This window comes from Macrobrachium nipponense, chromosome 35, assembly GCF_015104395.2.
Source record: "Macrobrachium nipponense isolate FS-2020 chromosome 35, ASM1510439v2, whole genome shotgun sequence".
In the NCBI taxonomy this organism is placed as follows: domain Eukaryota; kingdom Metazoa; phylum Arthropoda; class Malacostraca; order Decapoda; family Palaemonidae; genus Macrobrachium; species Macrobrachium nipponense.
Window position 1 is genome coordinate 8,544,314 of NC_061096.1, and position 19,676 is coordinate 8,563,989.

General features: G+C 41.8%; 1 protein-coding gene across 1 annotated transcript in view; it reads right to left on the bottom strand.

The window, feature by feature from the left end:
- Positions 1-19,676, bottom strand: part of LOC135208280 (RAB11-binding protein RELCH-like) — a 231,746-nt gene that overhangs the window by 191,016 nt on the left and 21,054 nt on the right. Inside the window, 1 exon segment of the mRNA XM_064240384.1 lies at positions 5,068-5,229. Coding sequence (XP_064096454.1) covers positions 5,068-5,229 — 162 coding nt within the window.

Here is a 19,676-nt window from a genome sequence, read left to right on the forward strand (position 1 = left end):
ATAAGGTTGAGGAAAGCGAGACCTCTAAGATATAAGTTCTCTTCACCATGTAAAGGTCTATAAAGCAGAAGAACCCACTTATCCTGACACGTACTACGTTCGCCTGTGCGATATCTAGAATAATTGTCAGTAGAGGGTTCATCTGGCAAAAAGAGTTTCACCCAAAACAACTCCTCTTGCCAGGAAAGAAGTCGCTCACGCGACCACTATGTTACCTGACATGAGAAGTCTGTTCTTGTTAGAGACTTCCGCAATTTCAGTTAATCCTGACAAGGGCCACGGCCGCCTGTGCGACAACTTGGTGTCACTGTCAGGAAAACTGATCTTGTGTCAGTTCTCAAAGAGGAAACTCTTGGAAAGTCTATCTCCAAATACTGAGAAATTGGAGATCCTGATATCTTGCGCCTGCTGGCGCTTCGCCGCCTGGCTGACGCCTCGCGCCTGGTTGGCGCCTATCGCCTGGTTAAAGCCTGGCGCTCGCGCCTGGCTGACGCCTCGCACCTAACTGGCGCTCGCGCCTGGTTGGCGCCTATCGCATGGTTAAAGCCTAGGCGCTCGCGCCTGGTTGGCGCCTATCGCCTGGTTAAAGCCTGGGCTCGCGGCCTGGTTGGAGCCTATCGCCTGGAAAGCCTGGCTGGAGCCTTTATGGCCTATTACTCGCAACCTTGGTCAGGAAATCTTGATATCAAAATAAGGAAGAGGTGCTGTAAGAATCCTATAATTCTACAGTACTTCCATAGTTGGATCGTTTCTTCTCAATTTCCTCTAATACGAGTATATCGGAAGGGGAATTATTCTTTCCTCGGTTAATTCTTCCGTATCGCCCCCCCCCCCGCCCCCCCCCTTTTGTTCCTGAACGAGAAGGACCACTCCAGTGCGAGGACTGAGTAACTTCCCAGCTCTATGTAGGAAAGCATAATTTGCTCTAAGGTATATCTATTAACTAATTATTTCTAGTTAGAGCCAGGCGTCTGGCTGGCGCTTATGATTCCTTATGGCATGGTTTGAGGAAAAGGAAGCAGTCTACAGGAAGACTGTTCGTCTTCTTCTTGCTAAGAGATCTATGAAGAAGACTTTCTCGCAGGTTCTCACAACTCTTTGCAATAATGTTAGACATACTTAAACAGTTATTATCGTCGATCGAGGTTCTCACGGACTCGCAAATTCTTGTATTGCTTTTATTTAATAACTCGCTCAAACGAGAAATATTTTGGATGGTGCTCTAGGCTTATTGCACCAAGCTGGCGCAATTTGCGCCAGGGTGGCGCAACCTGCGCAACCCGCGCCAGGCCGGCGCAACCCGCGCCAGGGTGGCGCATCTGCGCCAGAATTATCTTTATGTTATGTGCCAGAACATCTGTGTCTTTATGGTACCCGACATCCTTTCATATGTTAATTCCGTTCTTATTATGAAAAACTTTTCTATACGTAGTATAATCCATTCAGGGAAACCATTTCCCACTAAAAGAATGTTTCCCATCCGACTCATACAACTTCTGCGCAATATCCGATTCTAAATACGGTTGTGTCCTTTTTCGAAAGACTTAACCATACCGTAGTCTTGAAGTGAATCTCTATTACATCTTTCTTCTCACTAAGTATGTATTCTAATAAGCCATGCTTTCGTAAGTATGCATAAAATAATATCATGTTCTGCTGCATTAGAATCCTTTAATCATGTTACCTACGGTAAACAGCATTGAAAGGTTGTAATATCCTTCTTATTGAAAGATTCCTAACAAAAGGCAGACACTATATTATTTATGATAGCTTCAGTATTCCCTCAATCCGAGGCTAAGACCACGATTGTAGGGAAGAGATACGGTTAGTTATCCCATTCCGCAGGAGAGAGAGAGAGCTGTAAACGACCTCTCACGACTGAGAACAAGATGGTACTGCGACTGCGTTGGTTGGTCTTCAAAGCGAAAGCAGTCTGGCCTTCTCTTTCCATAGTTGCCAGTTACTCCATTAAATAAAGGAATCTTATAAATCATTATCGAACTTCAGGAAGTTTTTATATAAGCATAATTAAGCTAACGAGACTTCGACAAGTCTAGAAACTAAATAGGTGTCGTCTAAACAATTCTTTTAAACCTATTCCTTCCTAGGAAAGTCCCAGAAGGTACTGGTAATTCATGGAAACCTCTTCTAACACGAAGAAAAATGTTCTATCCTACTCTCAATCCACCAATAAAGATATGCTTCTCCGATCACTTCTCGAAGACACGATAGCATCATATAACTCATACTCTAGCTTAATAGAATCCTCTATAATACTGTTACATTAAGGTAAACCGTATTAATTTAGGAAATTTTGTAAGGATTTCACTTGACCATTATAGCATAAATTTCGGTATGTGTCTATGCCTTGCCATACCGTAGTCCTAAGGCGATTTGTCCTAAGCATGGTAGGAGCTAGAAGCTTAAAAGTCATACATATATGCTTTATCACTCAACGAGATCCATATAATTCATTCGATTGACAAACAATCTAAATCGTTCTCATCATAATAGATTTATATCTAAAAATGCACCGATGGGGAATCTTATGTTGAAATAACAATTTCATACCCCCATTGGATAGCGCTCTCGTCTAGTTGCGAAAAAAAAATGTTCGAACAATGACTTTATCACAAATGTTATCGAATGATCTCTAATATTAGAAGGCGCTAAATCGTCGCCTGATTCCGAAAGGTGGATCGATTAATGTCATTCTAATTTTGAATAATTCTACCAGAAGGCATTATCGAGGATCTTCGCCAATTTCATTCATTTGAAGTTCTTCTATCCATCGAGGAACCGTACGCATAAAAAGGGAGAAACACTGTTACTACTATAATTGCTCGTTAACACAAGAGCTAATAAAGCTTCTAAAGGATAGTTACTTTTCTGACTTCCCCAACTAGGAAGAAAGATATAGGCTACATTTCCTCAATCAAACTCTAACACTTATTTGTATTAATGAATAAATATAAGTAATTCCCTTTCATGAAAGTATACGTAATTCACTTTCGTGAAAGTGGAGCGAGTGTCTACCGAAAACTTCGGTAGTTACACGTCACTAATCTTCTAAATTTTCGAAGTTAATTTTATCAAAAAAATTCTAAAAGTTAAAAAAAAGCGTATGCCAAACCAAAGATCCATTACTTCCCTGTAAAAGTTAGCCCAGACGATCGATGGCGATGAAACACGAAAATCCATCAGGAGGAAACTGCAAACGTTGTTTACATTCCAAGCGACAGAAAAAATATGAATTAGAAAACGGGTATGGTTCCTATTCCCGCCACCCAGCGGCAGGGGTAGATCACCTGACCTACCTGCCGCGTGTGCCGCGAAATTCGAATTTCTGTCGGACGACGGAGTTAAAAGCTATGTATATATCTGACAGGTAAGTTGAATGTATAAAAATTAAAATTAATGGGTTTTCGCCTCGCCCCCTTCACACTGTGACGTAGGGCTGACATTTGGCTCCTAATGACTACTGTCATTTTGTCCTTTATCTGCCCAATTTATTAATTATTTTGATTTTTATTTCGCCTAATCTCTTACATCTGGCACCAACAATGGCCGATTCGTTGGTGAATGGTGTTCTGAGCGGGTAGCACCATAGCATGCCCAGCAGGGAGCCGGAGTCAGTGTGTCCCAGAGTTGCATAAGGGAAGGTATGCTGCTCTATACTCCGAGCATTTTTTCGCTATTTACCATGTTTTTTTCTTGTTTTCTTACATCAAGTAACTCTAAATACAATTTATATACGTTTGTGTGTATACTAGAGTGAAAGTGAGACAATATGTCGAAACGGAATCGTGCAACTATGGCCCGTTTAGCAAATTTTGCTAAAAAGAGACATAGGGTGGAAGGTGGATTTTTTTTTGTTGATGTGGCAGCGTCGCATTGCCACCACCATTGTTGGCTGATGTATCCAGCGCTGTCCACCATCATCACCACCACCACCAACAACAACAACAACACGAGGCTCTTTTTTGGCTGCTGAGAGCCCCGCCCTCATTGCCTCTACGTCGTCTGGTGCGCAATCATCTGAGGTTTTTTCACCTTCACAGTTACGCTCTCAGTTAATGAAAGTAATAAAGGACGATGAAACGGGAGTATATGATGACAAATTATTACTTGCTTGGTTTCAAACCAAGCAACAAAGAGTCAGGTGGTACTTGATCATACCCTCGCCTCGAGCAAATAATACCCCTTTTTAGGGGGGGACTTAGTGCCGGAAACCAAGCAAAAAAAAATACTAAGAACTATTAGAAAGAAGGAAAGGCATTCTGAACTAAGCGCTAATGAGTAATTAAACATTGTTTGTATCATGGTTTTGCTCATAGATCAGTTTTTTCCACGAGTGCCAAAAAAAAACACTTCTTGACCTTTACGGCCATTTTTCTCAGTTTTCACTTTTTTGCACTTCAAACGCTAACTATTTTTTTTATTTGTAGGCCAATTTTAAAGTTAAATATACCATTGGAAAGAGGAAAGAAAGGCGAATATTTTGTTGGGGCTAGATTTTTTCTTAGGTTGACGAGGAACTCATGATAACCAAATCAACAAAATTTTGGGGGAAAATTCCCCCTCGCCCCCCATCCAAAAAAAAGCAAAAAATGGAAAAACTGTTCCCAACATTTTTTTTCTACTATGATATACTTTCTGTGTATAAAGCCGCATTGCAATAGCTCTAAAAATGAAGGAAGAGTTACATTTTTAATTTTTTTGATTTTTTCTTATTTTTTCAATAAAAACCAAAATAATCATTCAATCACTCTGAAATTTTTTTTTGGAACATCACCTTATATATATGTATAACATATAATAATTTCATAAAAATCGGAGCATTATTTCTATATAGGCGGACGCCCCCCTTAAAAGAACACATCCTTGACTACTAAAAAGTTACTATATGTAATAAAGAACAGCACTAACAGTTATTCTGTCCCTCTACGTCTTACAGATTCAACCATATCATACCATAACAATATAAAAATATTTAACTATACAAATGCACATAGATATATGTACTGTATGCATAAAAATTAATATAATGAACATAACACCAATTACCTGTGGCCTGCGTTAAGTTTGCTCTTAAACCCTGAATTGTCTCCCGAGCTTTTCGAAGTTCAAATTCTAAAACAGCCACTCGTTCATCCACTGCCCTTTCACCATCTTCACTAAGGTGACCCCAGTCCAATGAATCCAGGGTAGTCTGGCTGGATGATCGTGCTGGAAAGGAAAATAAAAAATGAACTGAGTTCTATTGGCTGTAACTATATTTCTACATTCACTTTATCACTGAAAACTATAGTTGGCAATATAAATTACCAAAATTCAAGAAGAGTAGCTAACACAATTTTTTACTACCGGCACTCCCCAGTTATCGGCAGGGGTTACGTTCTCGGCGGGATGCTGATGAGTGAAGACTGCCATTAACCGAAACTTGGAGATTTATTGAGCTTATGGCGTCAATATCCGGTTAATGGCGTGATAAACGCTAAATTGTGCCTCTGTTACAGAAGTTATGGCGCATAACTATATTATCGGTGCCTTATGGTGCCAATAACCGGAACTCGGCATGTTATGGCACCATAAATCACACACAATGTACCTACACCATATCCAGAATAACTGCAGCCATTTGCAGGGTTTCTGCCAAGCACAAGTGGAAAGAGAATGAAAAACCTTCACTGGCCATAGAACAGAGCAGAAAACCAAACATCCCCATCCCAGGAGATCCCTATCCTTATACGTACATACTATTATTATATTCATAATTCTAATAGTATTCATCACTGTTCCCTACCAAGAAAAGTGATGATAAATTATTTTTATTTTTATAAAGTTTTAAAAGTTTTGTATAAAGTGCAGGCAGTTCCCGGCTTACGACGTTTTGAGGTTGACGCTTTTCAATTATATATTCATCAGAAATTATTTCTAGGTTTACAACGCATGTTCCAGGGTTATGATGCTTATGACGCCGATCTGACAGAAAAAATGACTCAAAACAGGTTTTTTAAATGAAAAATGCAATAAAAAGCAGTTTACATAGTTTTTAATACACCCAAAGCATTAAAAGTAAGGTTTTCTTAGGATTTTAGAAGATTTTCAATGATGCTCTGGCTTACGACACATTTAAGAATGGAACCACCCTTGTAAACTGGTGACTGCCTGTACTTACCAAGTACAGGCGGTCCCCGGGTTACGACGGGTCCGGCTTACGACGTTCCGAGGTTACGACGCTTTTTCTTGAATATTCATTGAAAAATCCGCCCTGGGTTACAACGCTTGTTCCAAGGTTACGACGCCGACGCTTCCGACGCTTTTAAAAAACACATACTATGATTAGAAAGAATCCTTTATAGTTTAGCACGTTTCTCTCTCTCTCTCTCTCTCTCTATTTTCCAACGAAAATAATCACTATAATTCTCTCTCTCTCTCTCCTCTCTCGTCTCTCTCTCTCTCTCTCTCTCTCTCTCTCTCTATACTACAAAGATGTATGTTTTTTAGTATGATAAATAAATTATTTACTATTTTCAAATATTAATATTAATTTATACAGCAATAATATCAATTCATTAAAGAAAATACCATAGTGAATTAGTAAGATTTTAGCTTATATTTAAAAAATTATGGAAGAATGAAGGAAATCCCAGTCTTCTTGAAGTAACTTCCAGTAACCTTTTTCGAGATGCAGGTACTAAAACTGTCAGCTATATATCAAGTTCTGTGACAGCCAGGAGGGGGAATAGCTGGGGGAGAGCTGCAGTGTTGCAATCACGTGGTCCTGACGTTTCCCCCCCCCCCCCTCTCTCTCTCTCTCTCTCTCTCTCTCATTTACTGAGACTCGAGATTTTTTATGTACTTGTACTATTTGTTTTAATACTTTCAAATAATAATAATAATAATAATAATAATAATAAAGGGATTTTGACGTAAGGAAAAATCTATTTCTGGGCGATTGGCTCGTGTCGCCAGCGAAATATCCTTTAATCTATTATTTCTAGGGTAAATGTACTAAACACATACCAGAGAATAAATAAAATAAAGAAAAAAGGTCAGTGTAACTGACTCGCTCACCCTCCAAGAGGGTGTCGTATGAACACTAGGCGAGTGAGACCACTACCACGAGCCAAATGCCAATAGAAATCTCCCACTACAAAAACCCTCCATGAGGAGAGCCGACCCACAGAGTGAGCAGCTCGTACTACTACTACTCCATCCCATGCTGCCGACTGCTGCGCCTCTGGTGGCCATCCTGAAGTTAGCAGACAATCTTGGGCGAAGGGATGGGTAGGGTGGGATTTCGCTGGCGACACGAGCCAATCGCCCAGAAATAGATTTTTCCTTACGTCAAAATCCCTTTTCTGGGCTCAGCTCGTGTCGCTGCGCGAAATCGTACCAGAGAAATAGCACAAGATTGTAAACAAAAGTAATAAAATAAATCAGAATAGGTCTCAAATAAAGAGAAAATAAATATAAAAAGAATATAATTGCTAAAAAAATACAAATACACAGTGATACAAAATAGAAATATGCTTGAATTACACTTAATTCTAATCATGTTTCTTATCATAAGGTAATTTACATATGTACAGAGGTAAAATGGCTTACATGTAACAAAATGGTATCTGTGTAAAGGCATGTATCAGAAATATAATAGCAATTAAAATAATCAAATGAACAAAGTAATCAATAATGATAATATATAAGGAATGTATATGACTTAATATACAAACCCGTAACCATTATAAAGATGTATCCCCTAGCATAAAAATAAGGGGTACCATCCATGAGATCAATATCTATAATCATCTGTGAGTGTCCCTAGCAAAAAAATAAGGGGCACCCACTACATCACCATAAAAGCAGCTAAGACACAAGGTGAATGTAATGAACACGGCAGGAATAGACGAACTGTTGGGTGAGGCAGGTAGAAAGGAGGACTGAATCTTCTACTACAAATTAACTAGAGTCAGGGGAAACTATGTTACCCGCTGCTACTGCTGAAAATTTCAGAGCTTCCAAGGACTTAAGGTATGACGTTTTTGAACACTGTCGGCGATTTCCATCCGGTATACTTTTTCAAACTCTCGAAGTTCATAGTTGGAAATAATTAATTGAGGTGGCTACTGCCCTGACATCATGTGCTTTCGGGAAAGAGTCAGGATTGGCTTGCTTAATAAAGTACAGGATTTGTTGCCTGATGCCTTTAATGGATAAAGTTCCACCTTTTTCCCTCTTAAAGAGGGGACCGATGAGGATGAGGAGGTCCTGGACAGAAAGGCTCGTAAGGTTGTAACTGGGCAAAGAGATACATCTTGTGGAAGGGGTAGTACCTTCCAAGGTTCCCACCTCATCAAAGGATCTTCATTCTTTGTTATAAAAAGCTACGTTCCGGAGAAAGTAGGACTTCCCCTGTGGGAAGGAATTGAATATGACCCGGATCTCTGGATAAAGCCGACAGTTCTGAAATCCTTGCTCCTGAAGCTAAGCTTAATAAAAACAGGGTTTTTTCTTAAGAGCATTATAACGAGCATGTGTCATTATCGGTTTCTGAAGCCAGTTTTAGAACATCGTTTAAGAACCATGAAACTGACGTAGGCCTTACAGAAGGTCTAAGTCTAGCACATGCCTTAGGAATAGACGAGAAGTAGGAATCTGTCAAGTCTATGTTGAACCCAAATTGAAATATCTTTTTCAAGGCTGACTTGTTTGTGTAATCGTGCTAGCTGCTAAACCTTTTTCAAATAAGGATCTGAAAAAGGATATAGCTGAATTAACTGTCATGATTCTAATATCTGATTCTCTCAGGAAGATTGCTAACTTTTTGACAGCAGCGTCATACTGTCTCAAAGTTGAATCCCTTTTATCGGATTCCAAGAAGAGAATATTCTGAGGGTCAATATTCGCATCTCTTTTTTGCCGCAAACTTCATGATCCATAAAGTTAGGGTTTTGAGAATCCCTGAGGAAGCGAACACAGTCTTCGTTTGTACTGACTGGGAGAGCCTGGGATTGGGGATCCGAAGAGGACGAAGGCCCAGTTCCAGAATTAGGGGATACCAATTGCTCTTCGGCCAGTCTGGGGCTACTAGAGCCACTTGACCCTTGAATCCTGAGTTTGTTTAAAACTTTCATGAGAAGATTCACTGGAGGAAAGACATAAATCTTCTTCCAGTTGTTCCAGTCTAGAGCCAGGGCGTCCGTGGCATAGGCCAGAGGGTCCAGGTTGGGGGCTACATAACACGGCAGTTTGTGATTCGCTTGAGATGCGAAGAGATCCACCTGTAGCCCTGGAACTCTTTGAAGATCCATTGGAACGAACTGTTGTCCAGTGACCATTCCGACTCTAGGGGCAATGATCGGGATAACGCGTCTGCTATGACGTTTCTCACTCCAGCTATGTGAGTGGAGGAGAGATGCCAACTGAACTTGTCTGCCAGGGAGAAGATGGCTACCATGACATGATTTAGATGACGTGACTTGGAGCCTCCTCTGTTTATACAATGTACTACCACTGCGCTGTCCAGAACTAGCTTTATGTGGAGTACTTTGGTGGGCGCAACCCTCTTTAGAGTCAAGAACACTGCCATTGCCTCCAGTACGTTTATATGGAACTGACTGAACTGAGGTGACCAAGTTCCTTGAACCTTTTTGACCTGGGAATACCCTCCCCAACCGCTTAAGGACGCGTCTGTGTGGATGGTGATCCCTGGTGGAGGGAACTGAAGGGGTACTGACACTGACAAATTCTTGACTTTCGCCCACGGCCGAAGTCGATTCTTTAGAATCAGAGGGACTGAGGATAGTTTTGTCCCTGGACCTGACATTTGCTCGTGAGCGCCAGATTCTGGTTAGGTCTTTCAGTTTGGCTTTCATTAAGACGTTCGTCACTGATGCAAACTGGAGAGAACCAGGATCCTCTCCTGAGCTCTCCTTGACGCCAGTTTGTGACTTAGAAATTGCTTGACTGACTTCGCTATTTCTTTCCTTTTGGCTGATGGAATCGACAGAGTATGGAGGATAGATTCCATTGAATGCCCAAAACCACTGAAGTTTGACTCTGGAGTGAGTCTTGACTTGGTCCTGTTTATCTTGAAGCCTAGATATTCCAGGAAATGAATCACTTTCAGTGTAGCTCGTTGCATTCCTCGACTGTTGAAGCCCAGATCAACCAATCGTCGAGATACGCTACTACCATAATCCCTTGAGACCTGAGTGTTGCAAATACCACTTCCGCTAGTTTCGTGAAACACCCTGGGTGCCACGTTGAGTCCGAAGGAAATACCTTGAAGGAGAATGCCTGGTCTCCTATCTTGAAAACCCAGATATGGACGGAAGTGTCTTGCAATAGGGATATGATAGTAGGCGTCTGTAAGATCGATAGAGGTGGTGACGGCCCCACGGGGAAGTAAGGTCCGCCACCTGCGAGTCGTGAGCATCTTGAACTTGTCGCAGCGGATGGCTAAGTTTTAAGCGGGACAAGTCTAAGATTACCCTTCTTTTTTGTGAGCCTTTCTTTGGCACGCTGAACAAGCGACCTTGAAATTTTAATCTCTTGACTCTCGCTATAGCTCCTTTCTGAAGGAGGTCTCTGCGTACTCTGTCAATTCCTTGGAAGGAAGTTGACGGAAAGGTCTGGATGGAGGTGGGTTCGTCAACCAGCTCCAACCCAGTCCTTTTGACACTATGCTCTGAGCCCATTCGCTGAAGTTCCACCGGTGGCGAAAGTGAAACAGCCTCCCTCCTACCTGAAGTTCTTCATTGGTTCTGGAAACCGCCTCGGCCTCCTCTGAAGTGCTTTCCCCTATTAAAGGGGCTCCCGATCCTCTCCACGAAAGGAAACGCTTACCTCTGCCTCCCTTACCCGAGCGGTCATACTTCTGTGAAGCTTGACTCTCGAAGGCTTGATTGTAAGCCGGAGAGATGGCGTAAGAGGTGGAGGGCTGAGGCTGAGGGGATATCACATAAATTGGTTGTGATTGAGCTTTAGAAGTGGAAGGTTGGGCTGTTTGCACTAAGGGCACCGCTGGAACTTGCTGAGAAAAGCGTGGCTGCTTTTTCTGGTAAGGATGGAAACGCCTAGGTTTCCTCTGTCCCTTACCTTTAGGCGTTAAGTCTTGCCTCCTCTTAGCCGTAAGGCCCCAACGGTCCTTAAGGCTCTGGTTCAGCCTCGTAGCCTCTGACTGGACTTCCTTCACCATAGCTTCTGGGAAGAGATCTGCTCCCCAGATGTTAGACGAGAGTAACCTATTCGGCTCATGACGAATGGTTGCCTCTGTAGACATGCTTCCTACAATTCGTTCTAGCAGTGGCAAACTCAAACATATCCGACTGTACCGTTTGAGTCAGGGATTTTGGTCATGAGTTTTAAAAAGCGGTTCTGAGCCATAGGCTATGGTCGCTACCTCGGACATAGCCATAGAGTGAATTGACCTGGCTAATCGCGATTTCGCGTCAAATTCAGCCTGAATAAGGCTATCTGGGAGCCTGGGTAGCTTTTCACCAAACTGATCCATAGCACAGTCCGGTTTGAGTTTGCCAGCTGAGAAGGTGTTCGGCAAGTCTTCCCACAATTCTCCGGCTGAGGGAAGCAACGGAGATGTGGGATCTGCTTCCTTCAATTGAGGCATGGGTTCCCCTTTTGGGCCGCTGGATGGTAGACCTCGTGATCTTTGTCAGGAACGGGAGCGGGGTACTCTCATCCATTGTGAAAATGGTAAAGGGACTCTTAAAAGGTTGTATCTTGGTATTAGAACAATCCATGTCCTCTAAACACCTGAGCCATGCTCTCTGAGCCTGGTCTCGTGAATAGAGGACTGTCTCCTTTGGTACCCTATCATCCCGCACCATGGCTGACGCTGTAAGCCTTGCGTAGCCTATGAACGGAGGCTGGAGGTCTTCCGGGTAGAACTCGAAGTCCTCTATCCTTCGAGTTCCAAATTCCGGTATAGAAATGAGACAGTCTTGGAAGGGGCGTATGACGCGTACTCTCCATGGATTGTTCATCGAGAACGGAGGTAGCGTCATACGGAGGAAGCTGAGTTCCACTCGTATTGGAAAGTGGAGGAGAGGCTAGAGGGGCTTCTCTCAGTCCGGCTATAATGGAGTCCTGGGACGTAATCCTATCCGACAAACGAGAGATCATTTGTTCCATGCTACTCTTTAGGGACCCAACTAGGTCGCCCCCCACCTGTTGCAACAGGCCAGCATTGGAGTCCAAGGCCGGAGCTGCTGCGGAGGTGGAGGGGTGGCTCTGAATCGGAACCAAGGGTAGCGGAACTGGTGACTCTGCGGGGTGCGAGATCTCTCTCTGGAGGATTTACTCCTCGAGGACTTAGAGCCGGAGCTAGAAGCTTTAGACCTGTCTGCTCCGGGATTTCCAGCCGGAGACTTACGAGAGGAGGATGAAGCCGAACAGTCGTCTTCTTAGACGACGACGACGTCTTAGACAAGGATTTCACTGCTTGACCCTTGACTTTAGGTCTAACCGAAGCATCAGGAGGAGTATACAATTCATCACCTGTAAATCCTTGGAAGGATGGAGAGGTTGCAGGAGTAGAAGAAACAGTTACGCCCAGGGTGACCCTTGGGTGTCCACCCTACTTACCTCGACCAACAGGTCGTCTACACCTACCATAGGTTCCACATTAATATCTAAAGTCGCGACGTCCGTGGAGATATCCTGGTCTTGGTCAGTTAATGAGGCAGCCAGCTGTTGTTGGATGAAGGCGATAGTCGGGGCCGCCTCTACTGGGTCGACGTATCCTGTCGCCTTGCCTCCGGGGAAGATTAACAGTGCCAACCGCTTCTCTAAGATGTAGGGCATACCCTTGGCGGCGTTCTTCCCAAAACCGCCGACCCAGGCCGCAGGGTTGCCAGTGCGGTATCCCTCACTGCCGGCGCCTGGAAGAGAGGGCGTAGATTAGATTTAAGAATCACTTAAAACTAAACAAATTAAAGTATACTTAAACTTAGATGCCTTAAGTTAAAGTGAATGATGAAAACTTAAGCATAAAACAGAAGCGGAGCATCTACCGGAGATGGAATACTTACCCCATCTAAAAGCTGGCTACCCAGATCATAACATATGGTACACGTCTCATGGTACCAGACCTGGATGTCCCCGGTGCAGAGTCGCGCATGGAGCATGGGACCGGCAAACTTCGTGTCCACATGGGTCCTGAAGTGTGGCGGCGCATCCCGTATGCTCACAGTTGGTAGGCCTGTAAGTGGGAAGACACATGAGTATCTTAAAGAATATCACTTACAGGCTAAAGGACAGAAGAACTCCGTTGCATGCCGGAGCTCGGAAAAAAATTTGGGCATAACCCCTCCCTGCTTCGCCTGAATAGGCTATAATCCCGGAGAGATCCGGTAAAACTAAGGGAGGGGGGGGGAAGGTTTAAGGTACTTAAGATAAACAAACTTATAGTTAATCTAATAACACTTAAACCTAAAACTCAAACGAAAACCGGACCAAGTCCAGTGCGTAGCGGAGTGTAGTAACTCAGCAATACGTTAAGGTTAGCAGGGACCCACTGTATGTTCCGGTCCACTCTACTGAGTGACTAACACCTCTCCGCTGGATGCCTCCAGGACTCCGGTCAGGAAAGGAGCCCTAGTAAGGTGGGAAAGAGCGAGAAGACATACAGGCTCAAGCGAACACGGAGCGACAAGGAAGCAACGGATGGGGGGAAAGGCCAGTACCCCCCACCACATTACCACCCGGCCGGACCGAGAAGCCGGAGAGGTCGAGTCCAGTCTGGGTCTGTCCCGTCTCCCTGACCCCTCCGCCTGGGGGGAGAGAGGGAAGCAGGCTCGGGTATGTGGAGCGAGCATGGGCAGACCGACCCACCCTCCCCGACTCTATGGAAGAGCGGGAGAGGGGGAAAGTGACTGGGCAGGCGTCTTGGCTGTCTAGTGATCGCGTAGTGACCACGAGGCGGTAAGACCAAAACAAGACAACTAAGCTAGGACAGACCAACTGATCAGAGAGATGCTATCGGGAAGCAACTGAGCTGAAAAGCAGTGGCATATAGGCCCACTGGGCCAAAACCCGCTGATCAGAGAGAAGCTATAGGGAAGCAACCGAACTGATGAGCGGTAGAATAGGCTCAATGAGCCAGGACCTAGGCTAAGCCAGACGCCTAACTAACCTAACCATAACAAAATACATGGTACAATAAATAAAAATAAAAGAAAGAAAACAATATAGTAGGAGAAAAAAATTCCAGGAGTGTACGACTAACCCGAAGGAAAGTCTACCACTCAAAGCTAGTCAGAGGCCGATACTAAGAGCCGGGACTAGGGTCTGGAAGGAAGAAGCCTACATCAGGTAAAAGACATGCATGCATGACAAACCTGAGTAGACAGTACCCTAAGTAAAACGGATAATTAATATAGAACGTACACAGACAAGGGGATGTTCTAGGTATGGGAGACCAAGAACGAACCCACCACGAGGCAGAACCATGCTGCCATGCTTCCGACCCAGAGTTCGTATTTATACCTAAAAAACGGCAAATACTGACTCAGGGCCGGAAAAAACCAACTAACCATAAATACTGAGTACTTACTTAGCTGCTGCGATAGCTGCACGCTCCATTATAGATAAATCCAACGAAAGGGCACAAAAAACACAGAGGAGAAAATAAGCACGTGTGACTCGTGTGCGCTAACTGAAAAGGATGGCCACCAGAGGCGCAGCAGTCGGCAGCATGGGATGGAGTAGTAGTAGTACGAGCTGCTCACTCTGTGGGTCGGCTCTCCAAAAATCATGGAGGGTTTTTGTAGTGGGAGATTTCTATTGGCATTTGGCTCGTGGTAGTGGTCTCATCGCTAGTGTTCATACCGACACCCTCTTGGAGGGGTGAGCGAGTCAGTTACACTGACGTTTTTCTTTATTTTATTTATTCTCTGGTATGTGTTAGTACATTTACCCTAGAAATAATAGATTAAAGGATATTTCGCGCAGCGACCGAGCGAGCCCAGAAATAACTGTAATTACAAAATTCATATGTGATAGTATTTTAAAGAAATACAATACGTACTAATCTATCCATGTCACTTTTAATTAAGGTTAACTCTCTCTCCTCTCTCTCTCTTTTGCCACACAAGATAATATGTGTCATACATAGTGGTAACTCCCTCTCTCTTTCGCTGGAAGCGTTATAAAGAGAGAGATAAACACTCTCTCTCTCTCTCTCTCTCTTTTACCGAGATGAAAGAATTTTTATGGTACTAGTATGTAAAATGTTTATTGATATTTCAGTTATTTAATAATAATAATAATAATAATAATAATAATAATAATAATAATAATAATAATAAAACTTTAATTACAAAATTCATAATGGTCGTATTTTAAAGGGATGAAAATGACCTTTCCATTTCACTTGTAAGGATAATTCCTCTTTCTTACTGATATGAGAGATTTTTATGGTAGGATGCACGTGTTCATTATATTTTCAAATAATAATAATAATAGAAGTAGTAATAATACGATAACTAATTTCAAAAGAAAATTCTTCCCTTTGTCTTTTTCTGTATCAATTTTCCCACCTCAACTCGAGTGACACTCAAGCTTAACAATGCCATACAATGGTCAACGAATTTAATGGTTTTAAGTAATGCTCTCTCTCTCTCTCTTACTGAGATGAGATCATTTTCATGGACGTGTATGTAATAAGTTTATCATTAATATTTTCCAATAATAATACTATAAGTACAAATTCATATCTGAGTATTTTAAATACAATAATCATTCCATTTCTCTCTTTTAAATAGTGTAAGGACAACTCTCTCTCTCTCTCTCTCTCTCTCTCTCTCTCTCTCTCTCTCTCTCTCTCTCTCTCTCTCTCTCCACAAGATACTTGTCATACATTTGGTGTTTCTATTTCTTCCTTTTATCTCTCTCACTCTCAGCAAAGAATTGATAGACAGACAAACATAATTGCACAGTCCTCTCTTTCTCTCTTCTCTGGAGAAATATATGTATTTATGGGAGGGGGAAAAAGTTGCCTACAGACGTTCATTTCAATCTATTGAAACCTAAGGAGTTATTTCTCTCTCTCTCTCTCTCTCTCTTCTCTCTCTCTCTCTCTCTCTTTAGTATTTTAATGAAAATATACAGTAATTTGTGAATACACAGTGTTGCACATGAAAAAAAGTAAATTAGTGATAATTTTAAAGATACGGCCCTAAGAAAAATTGCAAATTAGTAGTGAAATTTTCCCTGTGGACATGTTTTCAAGAACGTCGTTCCGGCTACGAACGATTTTCGTTTTGGGTTACGACGCGTCTTAAGAACGGAACCCCCGTCGTAACCCGGGGACCGCCTGTATTTACATAGCTATTACATAGTTTCACTTAATCACAGTAGTTTAGATTCAAATTTTGCTGTAGTGACACAGATATTCGGTGAAGGTGACCAGTCCCGCCTCCTGGTGAGAGGGTTAGGAACGACTCGGCAGACAATACAGGCAGTCCCCGGTTATAGGTGGTCTCGGCTAATGGCAATACGGTTTTAGGGGCTTGTCTAGCACCATAAAATTGGCGATTTATGGCGCTATAAGGGCCGAGTTTCGGTTATCAGCACCATAAGGTGCTGCTAATAGTTATGGCACCACCATAACATAGCTACCTAACAGAAGTGCCATTAACCGATGAGTTTCGGTTAATGGTGCTCTCACCACCAATGACTCGTGACTGGTGCCCATCTCCGGTGTCAGGACGTGTTAAAGTACTTTTTCGGAGGGTGGATCCACATTCAGTCAAAATTGGATCAGCTGGTCCAGTCGGTTGTTTTCCCTATTTGGTGTTTTAATTAAAAATTTTGAAAGCGTCATGGAGGTAGGGTAAACAATCATGGACGATCCACCATCATCACGCTAGCCGGGTCTTATTCACTCAATATTTAATGGGTGAAACAAGAATACAATTACAACTCCAAGCATACTATTCAAAACATTGAAGTTTCGTCAACATAATGTGATCTATGAGAGCCCCACATGAACTATAATAAGGATGTGACGCTCTTCGTAAAATATGTTTTCAAGGCAGTTTTGAAATCCAATATGCCAGCTATCGTGTGGTTAGCCGGTCTAATCACGGACTGTCCACCATCTTTCCCAGCACTCATTTGAACAATGTTAGCGTATATATGTAACGTTTATTGATCTTACTCAAGATTGCAGTTGTAATCAGCACAATAAAAATGATATTGTTATGATACAATAAAGTTTGTTCATACTTACCTGGCAGATATATATATAGCTGTATTGACTTCAGAAAATAACATCTTATATATATATCTTGACCAGGTAAGTTTCATGAAACAAACAACATTTTGATGCCTATATTAGTGAAAGTATGAAACTTGTTATTCCCGGGGTCATGGTTTGAACTGAATTCATTTTTACCTTGTAATCGGTGATTTTATCCTTACTGCCATCACAACTGAAAACTCTGCAGTGCTTATTTGATTGTAATTATACACATTTTGGTCTTAATTCACTCCACATTGCACTTGAACCACGTTGCTGTTCCTGGTTCCTAGCCGCTCTCCACAAACACAGTTTACGAGCAGAAGACGACGACACTGTTTATGATGTGCAAAGCTTTATTCCCTTAATTATTTACTTTACTCATTATTTAGTTTAACTTTACTTTGTTATTTCAAAATGTTTATTTAATTCATGTCTATTATCCCTTTTTTGTAACCAAATTACCCCGAAAAATTACAGATATTTCTAAAGTAGACACAATCCAATGTTTCTAACCTTGTCGTACATCTGGCTGCCAAAAACCATCGCAGAACAGACAAAGAGTAGTGGATTATATATTTTTTTTGCTAGCACTTTTCATTGATTTAAGTCTATATTAGTATTTTGATTTTTTTAATAACTGTATGCCAGAAATAAATGTAACCTTTGTTTGCATGCTAAGAATGGCAAAATCATCGTTGCCACATTAGTGGAGCGTCACACATACGCCGATGCATTATCATAAACTGTTTCCATGAATTCTAGTTGTCATAGTAATGCTATAATGATAAAATTGCTTTAATATTTATGTATATATACTTTCAATACATAGGCTAATTTCACCAATTTCCACGTTTTGTGTAAGTCTTATACCCAGTTTGGAGGGTGAACACATACCAATTGGCAACAGAGAGAGAGAGAAAGGAAGGTAAAGGAAGGAAGAAGGACAGGGGTGGCGGTGGAGGTGGGGGGGGAGAGGGTAGGTGGAGCTTTTTACGTGTGTTCGTATCCATTTCTGGATAATGGAGTTTTTGTCTCTTGGTACAAGGACAAGTGTCGTTATTCTTTACGATTAGTGATTCACGATACCCTTATAAATTACAGCACTGGGTGTAATACACTATAGCAAAATCTCGTTCTGATACGAATGTTCGTTACAGAAATATTGCCAAAAAACGTGCTTGCACTGTCTCTGAAACCCATAGTAGGTGATCCGGCAGTAAAACATCTTCATATATCCAAAAAGTAAATAATAGATATATACATATGCGCATTACGATTATAACAATTACATGAATAGCCGATAACAATCTGCATGAATAACTGGTAAACTGTTCTGCAAGAAAGTTGAGTAGAGCAATTCTTTTACAATACGTAGGTACGAAAGTCAAGATGTCGTGACGTCATAATACAGGACTTAAAAGAACTTTCTAATTCCGAAAAAATAATGACTAAATTTGAGTCAGAATCGAGTTACTTTTTCAATAATGAATATTTTCAAATTAATCATCATAGATATATAAATATTGATTTTTCTTTTACTATTTATTTTCAATAATTATCTAATGCACGCTTCGTCGTCGTTTTCTACCAAAACAGTAGTTTCCTTAAAAACGTCGTGGCCAGGGACCGTGTTTCGATTGTTGTGATGAAAGTGCCCCAGCGTCTATGGGTACAAGTGGTGTGCGGATTTATCACAGGAAATGGGAAGTTTGATGACACAAGCGACTCCGCAAACATCAAGATGGCGTCAATCTTCTAAGTTATTTAAGCGTAAGTAAAAATTTCGAAAGCGTTTTGGTGAAATTTGCACTGCGTTGGCCACCCTTTTCTCTACCCTCTGTTTAAAGCTTTAAATTTGGCCTTAAATTCTAACTTTGGAGAAAATACTTACTTCGAAAGGAGAGTAGAGGTCTTTAGCTGCGTCTCTCACCAACAAGAAGTCGCGACTAGGGGGAAACACCAGCGACTACCAACCCTTATCACGGTGGACAGGTCTTATTCACTCGATATTTAAATGGTGAAACAAGAATACAATTACAAATCCAATCATACCATTCAAAAGATTGAAGTTTCGTCAAATTAATGTGATATATGAAAGCTCCATACGAACTAAAATAAGCATGTGACGCTCTTCGTAAAATATGTTTTCAAGGCAGTTTTGAAATCCAATATGGCGGCTACCATGGGATGTACAGGTTCTGATCAGTGACGACAATCATCTTTCCCAGTCTTCCCAGCAATCATTTGAACAATGTTTGCGTATGTATGTAATGTTTATTGATCTTACTCAAGATTGCAGTTGCAATCAGCACAATAAAACAAAATTTTGTTGCCTATATTACTGAAAGTATGAAACTTGTTATTCCCGGGTCATGGTTTGAACTGAATTCATTCTTACCTTGTA